This window comes from Xenopus tropicalis, chromosome 4, assembly GCF_000004195.4.
Source record: "Xenopus tropicalis strain Nigerian chromosome 4, UCB_Xtro_10.0, whole genome shotgun sequence".
Lineage (NCBI taxonomy): Eukaryota > Metazoa > Chordata > Amphibia > Anura > Pipidae > Xenopus > Xenopus tropicalis.
The window spans coordinates 90193646-90208724 of NC_030680.2; the positions used below are offsets into that span (position 1 = coordinate 90193646).

The 15079-nt window shown below is 39.0% G+C and overlaps 1 protein-coding gene across 4 annotated transcripts; it reads right to left on the reverse strand.

The window, feature by feature from the left end:
• Positions 1-2722: 2722 nt before the first annotated feature.
• On the reverse strand, positions 2723-13087 carry ipp (intracisternal A particle-promoted polypeptide). 4 transcript variants are annotated; one of them, XM_018092951.2, is made up of 9 exons: positions 12783-13087; positions 11663-11956; positions 10399-10830; positions 8752-8907; positions 8216-8383; positions 7768-7905; positions 6485-6607; positions 3831-4051; positions 2723-3276 (listed from the first exon to the last, which is right to left on the reverse strand). In XM_018092951.2, exons 2-9 carry the CDS (start codon positions 11952-11954, stop codon positions 3058-3060), a joined length of 1749 nt encoding a protein of 582 aa, XP_017948440.1. In that variant the 5' UTR covers positions 11955-11956; positions 12783-13087; the 3' UTR covers positions 2723-3057.
• Positions 13088-15079: the final 1992 nt, after the last annotated feature.

Here is a 15079-nt window from a genome sequence, read left to right on the forward strand (position 1 = left end):
AAATACCCAATGTGAAGAAATACACCAACATCCAAGAGCTAAATATGTTCTGTATGGAGGAATGGGCAAAAATTCCTTTCGAGTTGGGGGGGGGGGGTGAGACAGACAGAGCCAGTATTGGTGCTGCCCTAAAATGTAAGTTAAATTAAGTGACATCTCTTTTCAGTGGATGAGACCATGCAGGTTCTTAAAGTTATGAAAAATTGGCCAAATTCCAGATCTGTAAAGAGTGTTTCATTAGATAACATTAATATAAGCCCAAATATAAACCACAGTTATTAAATGCCATCTAGATTGTAAGCTTTACGGGGCAGGGACCTCCATCCTCTTGTGTCTTGGACTCTTATCTTATTGCAACTATATCTTTTATTTATTTGTATATATTGTAATTCTTTGTATGTATCTATTATTATCTTAATAACGCCCTGTTTGTATTAAAGGACAAGGAAAGGCTAAGTCACTTGGGGGTGCCAAAATGTTAGGCACCCCCAAGTGACTTAGATTGCTTATCTTTTCCCCCGGGCTGGTGCCCCTGTACGAGGAGAACAGCACCAGCCCGGGGTAGCAGCGAGCGCTTCCTGCTTCCTATTCGCTTGCGTGCGCATGCGCAGTAGAGTGAAAAGCCGAACTTAAACAAGAAAGTCGGCTTTTCACTCCACTGCGCATGCACCGGCCCACGGATTTCGCCGGCAGAAGAGAGAGGAAGCGCTCGCTACAGGTACCCTGGGCTGGTGCTGTTTTCTCCTAACAGGGGCACCAGCCCAGGGTACAAGGTAAACGATCTAAGTCACTTGGGGGTGCCTAACATTTTGGCACCCCCAAGTGACTTAGCCTTTCCTTCTCCTTTAATGTATTCTACTGTACAGCACTGCATACATAAGTAGCGCTTTATAAATAAGATATACATACATACATTTTATTAAAATAGGCTCTCATTTAGTGAAAGCAGTGTATATTCCCTCAAACTTTTAATAATAAATACCAAATCTCTTGATCTGTTTTATTTTAGGAGGTAGCTATCTGCACCCCATCTTATAGTGTTATATACAGTACATAGTGCTAATCCAGTCAGCAAAGGCTGCTTTCATGGAGTTGCAGTGGCAATATAAATTTAATTTTGTTTGTGGTGTATATACAGTGGCTTGCAAAAGTATTCGGCCCCCTTGAACTTTTCCACATTTTGTCACATTACAGCCACAAACATGAATCAATTTTATTGGAATTCCACGTGAAAGACCAATACAAAGTGGTGTACACGTGAGAAGTGGAAGGAAAATCATATATGATTCCAAACATTTTTTACAAATAAATAACTGCAAAGTGGGGTGTGCGTAATTATTCAGCCCCCTTTGGTCTGAGTGCAGTCAGTTGCCCATAGACATTGCCTGATGAGTGCTAATGACTAAATAGAGTGCGCCTGTGTGTAATCTAATGTCAGTACAAATACAGCTGCTCTGTGACGGCCTCAGAGGTTGTCTAAGAGAATATTGGGAGCAACAACACCATGAAGTCCAAAGAACACACCAGACAGGTCAGGGATAAAGTTATTGAGAAATTTAAAGCAGGCTTAGGCTACAAAAAGATTTCCAAAGCCTTGAACATCCCACGGAGCACTGTTCAAGCGATCATTCAGAAATGGAAGGAGTATGGCACAACTGTAAACCTACCAAGACAAGGCCATCCACGTAAACTCACAGGCCGAACAAGGAGAGCGCTGATCAGAAATGCAGCCAAGAGGCCTATGGTGACTCTAGACGAGCTGCAGAGATCTACAGCTCAGATGGGGGAATCTGTCCATAGGACAACTATTAGTCGTGCACTGCACAAAGTTGGCCTTTATGGAAGAGTGGCAAGAAGAAAGCCATTGTTAACAGAAAACCATAAGAAGTTTGCAGTTTGCCACAAACCATGTGGGGGACACAGCAAACATGTGGAAGAAGGTGCTCTGTTGAGATGAGACCAAAATGGAACTTTTTGGCCAAAATGCAAAACGCTATGTGTGGCGGAAAACTAACACTGCACATCACTCTGAACACACCATCCCCACTGTCAAATATGGTGGTGGCAGCATCATGCTCTGGGGGTGCTTCTCTTCAGCAGGGACAGGGAAGCTGCTCAGAGTTGATGGGAAGATGGATGGAGCCAAATACAGGGCAATCTTGGAAGAAAACCTCTTGGAGTCTGCAAAAGACTTGAGACTGGGGCGGAGGTTCACCTTCCAGCAGGACAACGACCCTAAACATAAAGCCAGGGCAACAATGGAATGGTTTAAAACAAAACATATCCATGTGTTAGAATGGCCCAGTCAAAGTCCAGATCTAAATCCAATCGAGAATCTGTGGCAAGATCTGAAAACTGCTGTTCACAAACGCTGTCCATCTAATCTGACTGAGCTGGAGCTGTTTTGCAAAAAAGATAGAGATAGCTGGTAGAGACATACCCTAAAAGACTGGCAGCTGTAATTGCAGCAAAAGGTGGTTCTACAAAGTATTGACTCGGGGGCTGAATAATTACGCACACCCCACTTTGCAGTTATTTATTTGTAAAAAATGTTTGGAATCATGTATGATTTTCGTTCCACTTCTCACGTGTACACCACTTTGTATTGGTCTTTCACGTGGAATTCCAATAAAATTGATTCATGTTTGTGGCTGTAATGTGACAAAATGTGGAAAAGTTCAAGGGGGCCGAATACTTTTGCAAGCCACTGTATTTGTATCAGCCTCATCTTTTATTGACAGTTTCAAAATATATCTTGTATGCAATACAAGATTTCAAGAGGAGACAATCTGTAGCTCACTTGAAAATGATTATCAAAATTGTCTAAAACAAAATGTTGACTTTGCATTGGTAGCCCAATTATGCTGCCTTCAGACAAGTCTCTGAGTTTCAGAGAACATGTATTTTATGCAAACTGAGCTCTTCTAAAAAACAGATTTTACACTCATCAGACTACAAAACAAAACTATCAGACTACAAAAACAAAGTTAGCCTCATGGAAGTGCTGTGAAATATTTGCAGTTAGACCTATTTATATACTGTATATGCGTATTGCTGTCATAGCACAGCAAGTCCTCCCTCACAGCGGCTTGTAATCATGATGCCAATATCAGTCCAGGAATCTGTGTGAGGGTTATAAACTTCCACTGTGTCAGTTGTAACAGGAGCTGTAAAGTTCTGCTTGATGGAGCGTCCTCCGGCAGCATAAAGAAGGCCATTTACAGACACTACAGATACGCCGCATCTTGGAATCTTCATTGGAGCCACTTCCACCCACTGCTCCTACAGAAAAAATACAATTAATTGAGCCTGTATCCTTAGTTTTGCCCCATTTTTCTTATCTTTATTACCTTAAAGCAATGTACTGAAAAATATATAAATGTATTAACCATGATTTAAAGTCAAAGAGTTAGCTAAAATATGGCTAGGCTCCCTAGAGAACTATGCATCACGCTAAAGCCAGCATCAGGACAACTTTCGTTACTGGACCTATCATCAGTCTGAACTATACTACCTCTTGAGTGCATAATCTTGCAAAAAAAGTAACTTGCTGGAAAAATCACATACACATTTTTCATAAAACAAGGGGTACAATAAGACTTATTGCATAGGAGGAATATTCTCCACTGGTTGAGACTTTTTCATCCTCCCCTTCCCTTTCTGTTTACAGAAAACCAAGCATCTCTAAAGAGAATGTTCACTGTTGGCTAAAGGGTGTGTTAGGTTAAGTATTGGTTAAGTTCTAATTCCCTACACAATTAAAAAAGAAATATTAAGAAATAAATTGGTATTAGTAGTAAATGGATACTGTGCTACAAAGCCTTTATTACCTCCTCAAAAGAGAATTTCTCCACTGTATTCAATGCATCTTGACTGTCATCCCCTCCACCCACTGCATAGAGACAATCATTTAAACAGGCAACACCTAGATATGCTCTGCGGGTTCCCATGGGAGGCAATGACATCCAGCGTCTGGTAATGGGATCATACACTTCAGCAGAGCGTAGCTCCGTACCCTCGTGGCTGATACCACCAACCACATAAATCATACCTATGAAAAATCATTGTTAACATGTACACAAATAGTGAAAGTTTTGATGCATATATTTTAGACTGAAGCAGTAGGTATATATGAAGCATTTCAAAAGATAGCTACAAGAGTCAAGATACACAGAGCACATTACAGTTATTATTTATTAAAGAACAGTATTATTTAGTAGAGTGTTTATTTAAGCTGGGCATACATGTAAGGGTCCAAGTGGATCTTTTAACCACCAATAGGCTGATCCATCGGGGCAAGGACTGTATCAATCAAGCTGATACAGTCCTTGTTGCAATGGGGTTTTTAAAGGGATACTGTCATGATTTTTATGATATACTTTTTATTTCTAAATTACACGGTTTACAAAGCAAACAATTTAATCTACCATTTAAAAATTTATTCTTTACCAACGAATGTATTTATTTTTAGTTGTAATATTAGTGTGTAGGCAGCAAGCTTTCAGAAAGAGCCAGCACTACACATTAGAACTGCTTACAGGTAACCTATTGTTTCTCCTACTCCCATGTAACTTGGAGTCCCATGTGGGACTTGAATTTATTACTATTGAGTACTATTCTGATATCTACCGGGAGCTGCTATCTTGCTACCTTCATATTGTTCTGCTAACTGGCTACTGGGAGAGAGGTGATATCACTCCAACTTTCAGCTCAGCAGTGACTGATGGCTGTGGCACCCTGGGAAATGAAGAATATTGAAAAATGAAAATTAAATGTAAAAAAATCTGTTTGTGCTCTTGAAAAACGGATTTCAATGCAGGATTCTACTGGAGAAGCTCTATTAACTGATGTGTTTTGAAAGATACATGTTTTCCCATGACAGTATTCCCTTAAAGCTTGCCTGATCAACATATGGCTAATTTTTAGCCAGATTTTGGTAGGGCAAGCCAATCAGGGGCCCCATACACGGGCAGACTCGGTCTGTGCTGGCTGGCTGAATTGGCAGCTTAAATTGAATATGTTACAGAATCTTCTTTTATTAGCATTCAATTGGTTTTAATGTTTATATTATTATTAATTATCTGCAGCCTTCTTCAACTTTCAAACTGGGGTCACTGACCCTTGCAGCTTAAAGCTATTGTGCCACAGAACTACAATTTTATTGCGATAGTTACTTTTTGTTACTTATTTTTCTCTTTAGGCCGTCTCCTATTAATCTTTCAGCCTCTCATTCAAACCAATGTTGTTACTAGGGTATAATGGATCCTAGCAACCACCTAGCTGCTGAAATTGCAAACTGGAGAGCTGCTTAACAGAAAGTGTAATGATTCAATTACTACAAAAGTAATCAACAGACCCAAATTTGTGGCCAGGCCACAAAAGCCCGGGCCTAGGGCAGCATGCCATCCAGCTTCACAGCTCACTTACGGAGCACAGGGGATGGGACATGCAGAAAATTCAGCGCGTCCTGTCCCCAGTGCTCCGTATGTAAGTTACAAGGATCACACATGCGCACAATCCTGGGGGGGAGGGCGCTCTATAGAGATCACTCTATACTGGAAGGCTTCTGATTGGAGAAGCCCACTGCACAGGAAATTATCCACTGGATCAAGGCTTTTTACCAAACCTCAATTGTTACATGCAACAGAAAAAAAGAAGCTTTTAAAATGTTTCCTCAAAAACAGGTGGTGATCTGTGTTCTTTATATTTAAATTATTATTTTACAGATTATTTACCCCTTTAAATTATTTTACATGGTTTTCACTTGGCCCAGATCAGCTTTCTGCTCTTCTTATTTTATGACGTTGGTAGTAAAGAGATATATGGAACAATGATGGTTTTCTCATTTGGTGTATTTCAGCCAAAAAAGCATCATAAACCATATCTGCTACCTCCCATTATAGTAAGCAGGGCCCTGTAATTCCAATTCTATTCTGTGTGTTTGTTAAATTATTGTAAAATCTCTGTTTGTTATACATTTATGTAAAGTGCTGTATAACTTGCTGACATTATATAATTAAATGATAAAATTGCCTGTATTGCACTTTTAAGTCTGAAAATGCTTAAAGAGATACTGACACCAGAAATGAAACCTTTTTTACATCTGTCATAACATTGTCTTTGCATGTTATTTATAATTTTGCCATAAAAGTATTTGTCAAAGCTTTTACATTCCCTATCTGATCCCACATGTTTCTCTATGAGGGGGCTGCCATATTTGTCCAGCAGGGGGCCGTTAGCATTAGAAGCTATAACTGACAGGCTGAGAAGGGACAGTCAGGCTGGCAAAACAGTCAGGTTTAGAAACTTCAAGCAACAATTACTTACAAAAGCAGCCCTATCAGCAAAAAATGATCAACACAACCTTTAGGCAACTTTTTATGTAGATTCATATTTTAAAAAGTTGTTTTTTCGTGTCAGTATCACTTTAAGCTGATGTTGTAACTGAAATGTAGGGGGGGGTTTTGTTTTTGTTTTTACTTACCCTGCCTTTCACAGCAAGCAAAGTTATACCTAGGAACAGCCATGCTTCCTACTACTTGCCAAGCATTCTCTTCAGGTGAAAAGCGCTCAATGCTATTTCCAATTTCTGATCCAACCCAGCCTCCTGCAACAAATATGTGTACATTAATTTATCGGATGGGTTGAGGCCCCTTCTTAGCCAAAAGGGTTGTATTATGGAAGAACTGAACTGTTATATAATTGTTGATTAGAAATAAAAACAATTGTGCCTTAAAAAGTTAAGTTACTCACAAAACCTTTTATAAAAGTATATATTGTCCTGAAATATGATTATTTAAAACTGAAGGTTGACCCACCTTAGCTAGAAGAATATCCCTTTCCTGGAATCACTTCTACCTGATATTCTCAAGTGAGCCCCACCATATTTACTGTTGCAGGTCCCAGCAGAACTTCAGGCTGATATCTGTATACATGGTCAGCATGACTACTGTAATATTGGGCAGGTGTCTGGCATCAAATTAAACTCACTCATTATCATAATACAGAACACCTTAGAACTTGAAAAGTTATTTCACTTTCAAAGATAAATAATTTGTTAGGGGCACAGGTGAGAAGATGTTACTGCTCAATTACATTGGATACTTGGCTGAAAGCTTAAAAAGGTCAAAAAGCTGTACTGCAACTAATGGGCTTATTTATCATTTTTCATATTTGTGAATTCGAGTTTGTTTTTCTAAACTGAATAAATTTGCTTATCGAATGCTCGCTTATTTACTGATAAGGAAAACTTGTTTGAATAAAAAACTAAAATATCTTGAATTTTAAGAGTTCTAAAAACTCAAAAAAGTCTCAGAATATGGTTTTACTTTGCCTATGACTACTCCCATTGACTTTTATAGAAACTAGCAAGCTTTTAGATGGTGAACATTTACATTCGTGTTTTCACGTTTTTTGCCATTTGAGTTTTCGGACCATAACTCAAATTCGTGTTTTTTAAGTGCAAAAAACTTGAATCGAGAAATATAATCAAACTCGAAGACTGATAAATCACCCCCTAAATGTTTAATCAGTTTTTATGTGCAATAAACTTTTAACAAAGTCAATTTTTTATAAATTCAAAAAGCTGCAGATTAACAGATTAATTTTGAGGAAAAAAATATATTTTTAGAATATATATATATATATATATATATATTTTTTTTTTTTTTTTTTTTTTTCTAGATAAGCAGGGGAATACAACCACATTCATTAGGTAAAGTCAGGTAAAAATAACTACAGACAAATCCTCAGATTACATTGGAATACCTAAGGCATAGATGGCTCCATGACAGGCGCATACGCCAAGCCCACACCGAGGCTGGTTCATGGAAGACACTGCTGCCCACTGTTTACTCACTGGGTCATAGCATTCCACACAGTCAAAAATCATAGAGTCCTTCTCACCTTTGTAAAAATAAAAAACACTCATTTAGAAAGGTGTTAAGCAAACAACAGATAACAAGGACAGCAATACATGTCATAAAAGTTTATTGTCCTGTAACAAAGTACCATTTCTCAAAGTGGCCCTCAGTTAATAACACTGGTGCAAATTTCCAACAGTGCAGTAATCCAGAGCAACCAATAAAATACATTATGCTAAATTGTTCACACAGTCAATACAAACAGATAGATAGATAGTTGATAGATAGATAGATAGATAGATAGATAGATAGATAGATAGGATGGTGATGGTTTCTATATGTGGTGTAGATACCTCCAATTACATAGATTCTCCCTTCCAAAACTGCTACACTCATCCCACTTCGAGCTTGGTGCAGAGAAGACACTGTGCTCCAGTACTGGCTAAAGGTATCAAAGCGTTCCACACAACTTAGAGCTCTGCTGTCACTCCAGCGGCCACCTAGCAAACGAGTGTATCCACCTATGAAAGTAACAGTAGAAATGAAATAATAACAAATGATACTTAATCCAATGTATTTTAAAATAGAATACAGGTCAAATAGAAAATGGTTCAACTCTTCCAAAAGAACAATGAATAATTTATCAATTAAACAATGCCTCCGCTGCTCCTCATCTTATGATACAAGTTTGTTTTGAATATTCTTTGCACTGAAATGCTTTGGAAAACATTGTTTTACTCAGCAAGAATAGCGATAAGCAATTTTTACAGTCACCACTGTAAGTATCTTCTGTTTTTTTAATCAGGTTTTCACTATGAGAGACTAGAATTAGACTTAAGTTTGCAATCTCAGAACAAACATTTCAATAACTCATGCAAATAGTGTTTACCAATGGCATAAAGAAATTTCCGGGCTTTCCTGCGTGGCCGAACTCGAGATGTCTGCAGAAAGTTGCACAGTTTTTTGTCTTTTGGTGAGTGGCTCAGCTCACAGTATTCCCTCAGGAGGGTCTGCAGAGCTACACGAAGGCTGAAGTCTGCAACATCTACAGGCATACATAAAGCACACAACTGAAACCAAATCTGATAATCACAGGCCATCATGTAAAACTGATACACAATACAATTTCTGTGCCTCTTCTATGCAGTACATTATTGTGTAAAATACTGATTTTATGTGCGGAGATGTTTTTGTAAAACTGTGAAAAATGCATGGAAAGCATTACTAATAAACTCAAGTAGAAACCTGTTAAGCTAATAAAATTTCCTAAAATACAAATGTTCTTACTTAGCAAACATTGGTTTCTATCCAAGTTTGCTTTCTTCTCATGCACTTCCACAGACTTCACCAAATCCAGTAAAATATATACTTTTGGCATTAATTAAGGTGTAACTGTGGCATACTCATGTTCATAATTATTACACTTAATACCTTCATCCATCATTTATGCTTGGCATTAAAGGAATAGTTCAGTGTAAAAATGAAAATTATTATTTTTATAAACATTTATTTATAAAGCGTGGGTTTCATACATTGGACATACAGAGTAACATATAAAGCAATCAATACCTGTTACAAGAGGTGAAGAGAGCCCTGCCCAAAAGAGCTTACAATCTACAAAATCTACAAAATGAGCAAAATAGACAGACTGCACAAAATAAAAAATGTTTTCAATATAGTTAGTTGGGCAAAAATGTAATCCAAAAAGGCTGGAGTGGGCAGATGTCTAATATAATGACCAGAACTCTACTTCCTGCTTTCAGCTCTCTAAGCTGTTAGCAGTCAGTAACCAATCAGTGACTTGAGGGGGGTGCATATGGGCCATAACTGTTCAGTTAGTTTACATTTGAATCTGACCTGCTTGCTCACAAACTAAAGGTGGGCATACACGCTAAGATCCGCTCGCTTGGTGAGGTTGCCAAGCGAGCGGATCTTCTCTCAATATCCCCACCTACAGGTGAGCAATATCAGGCTAATTCGGTCGAAAATGATCGAATTAGAACAACGGGTATAGGCGTCCGTTGGCCAATTTAAAGTCAAATGTCAGTTGGCCAGGCCCGTCGTTAGTGCCCATACACGGGGCGATAAGCTGCCGAATCGGTCTAAGGGACCAATATCGACAGCTAGAATCAGCCTGGGTATGGCCACCTTAACTGTTATGTCCCATGTGGCTCCTCCTAGAGTCACTGACTGACTAAGAGGTTATAGGGCTGAAAGCAGGAAGTAGAGTTCTGCCCATTATATTAGACATCTGCTCACTCCAGCCTTAATTGATTACATTTTTGCCTAACTAACTATATTACAAATATTTTTTATTTTGCGCAGTCTAACCATTTTACCCAGTTTCATTTTTACACTTAACGGTTCCTTTAATGCTGTAACTTTATGAAAATGTTTTTGTTGTGCCAAACAATATTTTTTTGGTGTAAAGTAATACACTGCTTTAAAAATGTCCCTTAATATTCCAGTGCTTGTCTAAGAGAGGCATCCAGTATGAATCTTTTCAGCTACCGTTAGTCTAAAAAGGTACCTTTACCTTCAATAGCTTTGTGAAGTCTTTTTGGAGGTAACAATGAAAACCGAACAGGCTCCAAAACTTCAATAACATGTCTCTTCCGTGTTACAATGTCCTTCTGTATCCATATCATTGCAGCAGAGAAAACTTGGTATTCATCTTCAATGCTGAGCTCTTCGCTTTGTAAAATTTGTACTAGCTGATCCTTAGTCAGGGTCGGAAATTCATCCCCAATCTGCACCTCTGTAAAATGTGTGTGGATGTAACTTTCTGTGTATTCAAGCAGTGGTTGGCAGGATAGATGCTCTGCAAACTGGAAGAAGCCTATACAATTGGCTGGTTCAGTATGCTCCTTTAGAAAGTCACAGCACAGCTCCACCACATGGCTCAGCTGAAGCATATCTGCTGCAGTCATCAGATCTTCAACATTATCTGTGCTGATCTTTACTGAGCCTGTGCAGATAGAAGGAAAGAAATTCACAAAGGTAATCTAAATGATGCACAATAATTTAAAGGCAATCCTCTATTTCAACCCCATCTTTAAAACCCTGGCTAATCATTTATAAAAAAAAAAAAAAATGAAAAAAAGTTTATATTTCTTGTTGTACACCCACACACTACTTGAAATGGTCAACATAATATACCCTATATTGTTAAAAGTACGTAGACACACCTTCCCAATTACTGAAATTGGCTATTTAAGACATACCACATCATACTATAACATTCTGTGCTTCCTACTTTGCAGCAACAGTTTGGATAAGGTCAGATCCTATTTTACAAGTGCACAAAGTAAGGTCATTCAGAATTGCACAGAACTGACCAAAGTGAACACTTGTGGGATGAACCAGAACACTAATGTACATCAGGCCTGATTACCCAATATTGGGACCCAACCTGGTGCATATAACTGGTAGCAAAGCCCACCACCAATGTTCCAACATCTAGTGGAAATCCTTCCTAGATGATTTGAGGCTAAAAGCTCTTTTAGCAGCAATGAGAGGAACAACTTCATTAAGCACACCAGATAGTATATAGTAGATAGTATATCTGGTGTGCTTATATGGCAATATACCTCTATTTGCATAAAATCAAGCAGATGCAGTCATAAAAACATAGATAAAACATAGTTGCTTTGTAGGTGAGCATGCTGATATCGCTCTGCTTTCTGTTTGCTAGGGTCACGGACAGCCTGTATATGTATAAACAAAGAAATGTAACTACTAAAGGGCTAATGTATGTATGTGTTATAGAATTTCTTCCCATGTGGATTAACAAATTATACCTGTGTAAATAAAATCCAAAATCAGTTGAAAGCTATTTGGGTTTAGTCCTTGAATCTGTACCACTTCAGTCAGAGACTCTTTCATTCCACCAGCCAGAAGTGCTGCAAAATAGGGGCTGCTTGCAGCCAAAACTAACTTGTGTACCCCAAACTTTACGTCACCGATCTGTATTTGCACATCACAGAACTCAAGCTGGTGTCTCATCCGATTCATCTGTGCAAGAATGAGCTGGGCATGTTTGTCCAGTATACGCAGGCAGGTGCTGGCTTTGGTTTCAGTCACTAGTTCCATAACTGGTCAACAACAAACAGAACATTGGACAAAAAACAACAATTTTGCTGAACCAGGTCAGACAGCATGTATTAATACCCACCATTCTCTGCTGGTGTATGTAGGCTAGAGTGAAAATGTTCCTAATTGTTTGTCATTCTAAAGTACTAATTTGAAATTTGGGTTCTTCGCTGAACATGCTGCCCCCTCTCCCTTTATAAGCATGGCAATTTGTTCAGAGTTTCTTATTTCTCTTTGAACAAACAAAAGGCAAAACCTATGCTCAGTGCAAGTCCTATTCATTAAACTCATGTTGAAAAGTGGGTGTATACTGTTCAAGTAAAGGTAATAGAAGCACGGGGGCAAAAACTGCTTTGGTATATATATAAAAAAAAAAAAAGCATTCATCAAAGCATATTTCCTAGTAGACATATTTTAAAAAAAAAAACAAGTGTTTTAGGTACAAAGTCATCATACCCCAGATAGTATCTATATCAAATGATTATTTGGTGTTATTTAACACTCTTTGTAAATCTCACTGACATTTCTGTTATATAGTGGACAAAATAAATGTAATTCTGTCCTTAAGTCCTGGACTTGCTGAGCAGGATGGGTCATAAAAGACTCATCTGCAGGATGTAAATATAAATTTGTGTTTAAGTAGCAAGCATTAAAGAGGCAGACATACAAAAACACTTATTTAAGTATAAATTTCCATTGTATAGTGCTGCATAGCTTGCTGGTTCTATATATATAATGATGTGTGTAATAATTAACAGAACATATAACTTTGATACCAGAGAGAAAAGTACACGTTTACAACACTGTACAAATATATGTATGTCTCACCGATGTTCCAAAGGGTAGAACGTTATGTATTCTGATCCCTCGAGTAGTCCCTAGCATGTCTCTTTTGCCATTTTTACATTGGACAAGTGAATCGTTTTGGCACTGGCAGTAGCGACACCATTATTTTTCCTTGCTGGGGTGCATGCTTCCCTATCTATCTGACACTGTGTGAGAAACCTAGCACGGCTAGTTACATCTAGAAACAGTTCCTCTCCTCCACTAGTCTCTGAGGAAGAAAACTCAATCTGCCAGCACACAGACTCTGGTCAGACGTTTTTACTTCCTGCCAGATCTATCCCAGCAGCTCTGACCTAATTACCAAGAAGCTTCTACAAAATTTGCCAACCTTGTCTACAGCTACCGTATATATTCTAGTATAATCGTCAGCGATGAATGAACGTTTTAGATGCAAATATAGTTGTCAGCTTCTGTGAAAAAGAATATCAATCTTCTTAAATGTTTATCTTTCTTTCCTACTAATAACATTTGCAATAAGTTGCCAGACCAGTAAAATACAGGCTAATAGTCATACAGGTATTTTGCTTGCATTTACAAATAAACTTGTGGTATTTTTATGGAGGTGTCTGATTCCTTTTTGTTAATATGTGACTGAAAAGTCTGGTTATCACTGCAGTGATTAATATTACTTTAATTCCGTCTGCACATCAGAGAGTAATTCACAATAGTAGAGAAAAATGTCAGCCTAGACCAGTGGTTCTCAACCTTCCTAATGCCGCGACCCTTTAATACAGTTCCTCATGTTGTGGTGACCCCCAACCATAAAATTATTCCTAATAGGCGACCCCTGTGAACGGGTCGTTCGACCCCCAAAGGGGTCCCGACCCACAGGTTGAGAACCGCTGGCCTAGCCACTGGACATAAATACACCCCATATGTGCATGTGACATCACTTCCGCAGTGTAATCAAACCCCATACCCCTCACCCCCCAGCTCCATTGCTGGATTTACTCAGGAAATCTGTGGTGGAGGCATGTACTTTTTTTTTTTTTTTTTAAATAAATCTAATATATATCCACCCCATGGGCTACCATCCCCAAAACCTGCCACCCTAAGCACAGGCCCTCAGGTGCCTATATATAAGTAAGGCCCTGGTCAGGGGCTGCAGGAACTTGCTGTTTCTGACACCACTCATGTACATTACAGGCTCTAAGGGGCAGCTTTTGCTAATGTGCATGCGTAGCTCCTTAAGGCCACATACATGATGTGCTTCAGCTTCGGTTGGCACTTGGATGCATCTAGATGACAAAAAATTAATTATATTTTGTCCTGCACTCCCTTGCAGTGGAACACAGGAGAACTCCGCTGCAGGGGAACACAGGGTGAAACGCCCATGTGTAAGAGCCTTAATGTTGCTCTAGGAATGTCAAAACTGCCTAATGACATGGGATTAGTTAATGTCTCTGTAATTGGCAGATAACTTTTAATATTAATAAACAATTGATCCCAGCAGGGATCCCCAAACTTTTTCTTACTCGTGAGCCCCAGTCAGATGTAGAAAGTGTTTGTGAGCTACACATGTAAGCAGTAATTAACCTTTAATCACGTCACCTACACCAGGAAACACAAAGAGTGCTGGGAGTTGGAACAATCAACTCTTTATTTCTTTCTTCACCAAAGTGCACACCAATAAAGCCCTTGCTCTTCAACCAGAAATTACCCTATAATTATACTAACACTCTTTTCCACCCCCTTACACACAAGCATGAAAAAAGTTCTTTGGGGATGCCAAATAAGGATTATGATTGACTATTTGGTAGCCCCATGTGGAATGCTAGCCTGCAGGAGGCTCTGCTTGGAGTAAAACTGTCTCTCTTTCTAGAACTTGCCTCTAAGCTAGAAATTTAAAAATGGGCACATACTTTATTGCTTATTAGTTATGTGTGGGTTGAGAAAAACTCAACCCTAACCCACCTGCTCCCAACCCGAACCCAACCCGGCTTCTCCCTTCTATTTTTAGACCCATTGTGGGGACTATAAATTTGTCTATAAATACAGAAGCCGGCACAGGAAGTGTTAGGTCATGGGGGGGAAGGTGAGTGAAAGAGTGGAAGAACCCACCCGTGACCCACAAAGGATGTGCCGAGGTTGGCCCAAACCCACCTGACCGGCAGGTTAGCCCATGGGTCCTGTGGGTATTGGGTTGGTGGCCCGCCCACCCAGCACTATTACCTATGTACTTTCCTAGCGAGTTCCTCATTAATACAGCTCTAAAGAATTGTGTGGAAAACCATGATTGGAAAAACATAATTCTGACCAACCCAATTCTTTATGGACAC